The sequence below is a fragment of the Poecilia reticulata genome, linkage group LG7 (assembly GCF_000633615.1).
Source record: "Poecilia reticulata strain Guanapo linkage group LG7, Guppy_female_1.0+MT, whole genome shotgun sequence".
Classification (NCBI taxonomy): domain Eukaryota; kingdom Metazoa; phylum Chordata; class Actinopteri; order Cyprinodontiformes; family Poeciliidae; genus Poecilia; species Poecilia reticulata.
The window spans coordinates 13,201,082-13,206,647 of NC_024337.1; the positions used below are offsets into that span (position 1 = coordinate 13,201,082).

At 39.3% G+C, this 5,566-nt stretch overlaps 1 protein-coding gene across 1 annotated transcript in view; it reads right to left on the bottom strand.

Moving 5' to 3' along the window:
* Positions 1-6: 6 nt before the first annotated feature.
* Positions 7-5,566, bottom strand: part of marchf9 (membrane-associated ring finger (C3HC4) 9) — a 20,264-nt gene continuing 14,704 nt past the window's right edge. The window contains exons 3-4 of the mRNA XM_008414733.1: positions 3,184-3,452; positions 7-589 (exon numbers count right to left, since the gene is read on the bottom strand). Coding sequence (XP_008412955.1) covers positions 258-589; positions 3,184-3,452 — 601 coding nt within the window. The 3' untranslated portion in view covers positions 7-257. The remainder of the gene's footprint in view (positions 590-3,183; positions 3,453-5,566) is intronic.

Sequence of the window (5,566 nt, forward strand, 5' to 3'; positions counted from 1 at the left end):
CCCCCCTCCCCCATCATACATTTCATGTTTTATGTCTTTTAATACTTCCATGTTTTCATCAGTTCTTTAATTATTGAAAAGGAGCATCTGTCTTCCTTTTGTTGTACGAAACAAGAGGAGAAATCCTCATGTGTTTYCAGTCTATTGATGCTCCAGGCACCGTTCGGTCCCACGTGGGGCTCCTGTTGCCAAATGAGTCCGTCGTTTTTTTCAAATTGAGGTCCATGCGTCCTTCCGCCGCTTGWCGCAGGTCCGTCTCATACGGTGGTGACCCTCATCACCACCTCCCGGTTGGCGGCGGCGCTGATCCGCGGGTCGTTGGGCCTGAGCTGGCTCAGGATGTGCAGGATGGTGTATCCGCAGTGGTGGTTCAGAATAGTTCTTAGCCGCCTGCTCTGTCGGCCGCCGCCGCCGCTGGCCAGGCCGTGCGGGTTGCCGCGGGAGCCGCGGGCGCCGGTCTTACTGCTGGAGCTCACCGGGTCGCCCAAGTCTTTTGATTTCTCGTAGTTCAGTACTTTCCACTGCTGATTGACAGCCTGCCATCGCTTAAATATTCGATACACCGACGATCCCTCGTGGATGATGAGGCCTGGTGGGAGAGGAAAATGTATATTTCAGGATAGTTCAAAGCATTTTCCAAGGTACGTTTAAAACTTTTCCAGCACCAGATCAAAACAGTACAAATCAGTTTACTATTATATGATGTAATATATTGCTGTTGCAACTAACAGTTATTTTTCTAATCAATTATTGTGATAAATAAAATGACAGCTAAAGCTGCAGCATGTAACATTTATAAAATATTTGTTCTACATGTTTGTTGAAACTCTATCTCATGACAGTTTGAGACAAATAATCTGTGAAAAAATGAAGCTCTCCKGCCTTTTCTTAGTACTAACTAGAAGCAACCAATCACAGGCAGGAGGCGGGTCTTAGCGCTAACAATCACCACACACYGCTGTGMTTTCTGCTACGCTGCAGCTGGTAGAGCCTRATGAATGCTAAGGCTAGTTAGCATRGCCACCGATAAACAGCTTTCCTGTAATGGCAAGCTGTTTCTCTGTTAGCATATTTAGCAGCAAGTACATGAGTTTGACTGACAGCACTAAGACCCGCCTCCTGGCTCTGATTGGTTGTGGTGCATTTCTTCAGACAGCAATAGGAAGCGACTGATTTGTTCACAGATTATCTGTCTAATACTAGTGACAGTTTTAATAAATAATAGAACAAAATAATAAAAGTWAAACTAACTAAAAGTCCACCAATCTCAATAACTTTAACATGTAAAATATGAGCCAAACTTTCTTTCAATAAGTCATTGAGGAATAATAAATATTCATTATATTGAAGCAATCAAAACAAATTGATACAATATACAAAAAGTCACAAAARAAAAAMCGTAAAAAAATGTTCTTGCTAAATTTTCTGGATTTCAGCAAATAGAAATAATTTATCGAACGTAAAACAAGGGAAGTTTAATTTGATTTAACTTCAGACAGTGAGAAAAAAAATGTTGTTTTATTTGGCGCATGAAAATAACAGAAAACAACAAACAAACAAAAAATAAACAATATATTACCAAATATTTTTCTGTAGTTTCTAGTACATGATGCAGACATAAGAGCTGCTTTAAGTAAATAATTCCTTAATATCAAATAAAAAACAACAGTTTCCACTGGTTTTTATTTCACTTATGGGAAAAATGTCTTGTTATAAATGAAATAATCTATAAGTTTAACTACTACTTTTTTAAAATCAATAATAAGGAATCATTTACTTAAAACCACGTCTAATATCTTACCAAAAAAATTACGTTAATTTTGTCTTATTTATATTAAGATATTTGCATYAGAAACTAGAAAGTAGACCAAAATATTTCAACTGTAAATTTGGGTTTTTAATCAAACATTAGATTGCATTTTACTACCAAACAGTGCAGTTGGATTTGCAAGCACTTTCAAGGACTTTACACAGAAWTCAAGCMCTTTCCAGGCMTTGAAAACACCTAATCGAATTGGAGCTGGTGAACTCTCGCTGCCCTACATCTAATGTTTTGCTAAATAGATCCGGTAGCTTGCGAGAGCTCGTCTGTGGATGAGAATAGACAGTTGGCAAAAATCACGGCGCAGATATCTCATGCCATCTGTTCTCAGTGTTGTCTGACTCAGGCGGCTCATAATTACGCAAGAAGAACAGTTGACCCAGTCACACCTTAAAAACAGTCTCCTGTACTCTGCAACATCATCAGAATTGGTTTGGCTTTTGGGGAGCTTGTTGTCTCCTCCTTTGCACCATCTGCCAACTCGCCTGCGTTTTTTGCACAGCTTCGAAATGTAAATTGAGAGCCTGTTTGTCTTATCGCAGTAGTTTGTCCTTGCATAATGCAACCTCCGCCGATGTGGCTCCTGTTTCTGTGCTACTCTTGTTGTGGTGTAATGCAGCCCTACGGAAGAGGATCGGTGCCAATAATAAAAAATAAACTTTTTTTATTAAACTTCTGAAATTAATGTCAGAATTCTGAGAAACTATCCATATTACAATCACATCTAAAACACACCTTTTCAGAACAGAGCTCTGGTTTTTTTTTWATCTTGTGTGTGTTTTTTAAAGGTGGTATGTGTTCAAGTTTTTGCCATTTGTGATTTTGTTTGATGCACTGTTTTGTTTGTAATTTTAATTAATTCATGTATTAAGTAGAGTGTCTTTGTGTGTTTAGAAAAGTGCTATACAAATAATAATACAAATGTAATGTATTATTATTAATACTTCAAAAGAATTAATTTTGAGATTAAAGGCAAATTTCTGTGAAAAAGTAAGAATTTCTGAGAAAAAAGTCAGAATTCTAAAATTAAATTTAGAATTCAAAAATTAAAATTAAAATGAGAATTATAAAATTAAGCTCAGAATTTTGAGGAAAAAAATCAGAATTCCAAAGAAAAAAATTAATAATTCTGAGAGTAAATTCAGAATTTTGAGATATAAGTCAGAATTCCTGAGAAAAAAATTAGGATTCTGGAAATTAAAAAAAGTCAGAATACTRAAGGCATAAGTCAGATTTCTGGAAATTAAAGTCCTTAATTCRTCCTTTTCCCTCTTGGCTCCCTGCAGGTTCTCTTTAAGCCACTAGAGGCTGGTTGTACGTTTGCCGTTTGGTGTCAGTGTTGCGTCACGCCTTCCTGTTACCTATGCAGACGATGTCCATGAAGCCGTACATGCCGTAGCAGATCTGGAAGAGCAGGTCCTGACGCTGCCACTTGGCAGAGGGGCTGAGCGAGGACCAGATGAGCCAGGAAATGCTGGCGATGAGGAACAGGGAACCCAGGATTATCGCTGCAATCTGCACCTTCTCGATCACAGTCAGGGAGATGGCCTGCCACTGAAACACAGAGGAGAGGCTGAGTGTAGGAGCTKGGAAAATCTGATCAAATCCCGTATRCGACAGAAAATTGACACTTTATATTAAAAGAATGCCAAGAATTTTMGGTCACTTGCTGCACACCCACATATTTCCCACAAGTCTGATCCAGAAATGATCCGTGCCAAATTGGTAGGCAAGCGCAGCGCAAWGCATAAATGAGAACTTGCATGGCTTTAAGACCAACAAAAAGAAAATATACTGACRCTCTTCACCAATGTACAAGAGAAATATATATCAACAAAATGGCTGCTGTCGGSATCGACCCGCATGAGACAGAGAATGGAAACATGTCTGACGATAGTGAACACAGAGAGCGTACACCATGGGGGAGCGTCGCAACATGACGGACACAATCAGTGTTTAAACAAAGAAGGACAAACTCTGTGTGTGAATAAAAAGGTGACTGGTTGAGTAAGTRCAGTTAGTAACAAACACAKGCTACATTTATGTCTCCGCTAGCAGATAAAAGCCACATTAGCTGGGCTAMTTTTGCTAGTTTAGCAAGAAGTACTACAGTAAATATCACAGAGGTGGGAAGAATACTCAAAAATGTAATCGAGTAACATTTATAATGCACTTATATTGTTTATAAATGAGTTAGGAGCGTGGTGAGAGCTAGACCTAAGCTTGTGACTTGTTTGTTGTTGTCATAGCAACGCCATAGCAACTGTCATGACAGGTACCTACCAAGATGGCTGTCAGGCTCACAGTTCCCTGAAGTGTGACATCACCTGAGAACTTTGTATTGTTTTTCAAATTATTCAGATTCCAAGATGTTGAGAGGCTTGTCAGAGCTAACAGAGATAKGTTCACGATCAGACAGTTACCAAAGCATCCCACGGTGAGCGTGCATTCACACCAGTTKGGTTCTCTTTATCCGAACTGTAGTTTCTTTGCCTAGAAAGTCCGGATGAACGTGTAATCAAACTTCATTGGGGCCAAAAAACGAACTCTGGTTTGCCTACAAAAGTGAAGTCTGGTGCATGTTGGTGCGTATTTGGACCGGAGACGACTCCAAAAGCAGGAGGCGAACTTCAGTGCAGGGCATTCTGGGTAAATACAACCAAAACAATGTGCTAGCCTAGCGCTAGTGGGAGAAATGGCATGTGGTCCTTTGCCAAAGACAAAATATAAGTCCTGCAATCACTAAAATTTTATGCTTTCTCATTTGTTTAAGTTTTGTGAAGGACAAAGTTGCGCTCGCTTGGTGTCTTCCTCAGAGGTTTTCATGTTGTTTCCTGCCTTGTTTCCTCCAGTGGTTTTTGGTGTAGTGCCCCCACAGGTGTGGAGGGGAAAAGGTTGTTCTGTTAGTTTAGATCAGGGGTCTCAAACTCCAGTCCTCTGCTGTCCTGCAGTTTTTAGATGTGCCACAGGTACAAAACATCGGACTGAAATGGCTTAATTACCTCCTCCTTGTGTGGATCAGTTCTCCAGAGCTAATGACCTAATTATTCTATTCAGGTGGTGCAGCAGCGGCTCATCTAAAAGTTGCAGGACAGCGGCCCTACAGGACTGGAGTTTGACACCCCTGGTTTAGATCATTCGACTCAGTGCAGTGTGAAAGAAAATGCAGTAGCTGAAAAATGCAACAAATGTTGCCATTTTGGTCCCAAATTTCCGTTCTTTTCAGCTTCTCTCGTGTTATTATTCTGCTTTACATTTCTATTGATTTACGCTCACCGCTGCCTTGTCTTTCACCTGATCCCTCATTCATACTATTCTTTTCAGTTTTCAGTGCCAGATCTTCTGTTTTTACAACTTGTTTCACGGCTTTTCAAGTTCCTGGTGTAATTCCATGTTTCCTGTTTCATGCTTTTATTCCTGAGTTTGCAAGTTTTGTTTTTGATTAATAAAATMTTCAGTTATGCCTGTCTGCACATTGGCTCTGCTTTAACACCAAGAAYCATAGTCATTTMTAGTTATTTCTGGAAAATGTACAGTTTCCAGTTTGGTTTAGGAAGAATCCAAAAACAAAAATGTAAAATGTACATGTACAGTACAAATGTACAATATTTTGTTCTAAAATGTTWAATCAGATTTGTGAATAAKTAGAAGTTATAAAAGTGCATCTTTTCTCAAAGTTTTTTCATTTTCAAACCAGCATATTTAAATCAAGTGACACGTCTTCTCAATAGGTTTTGTTCTGTG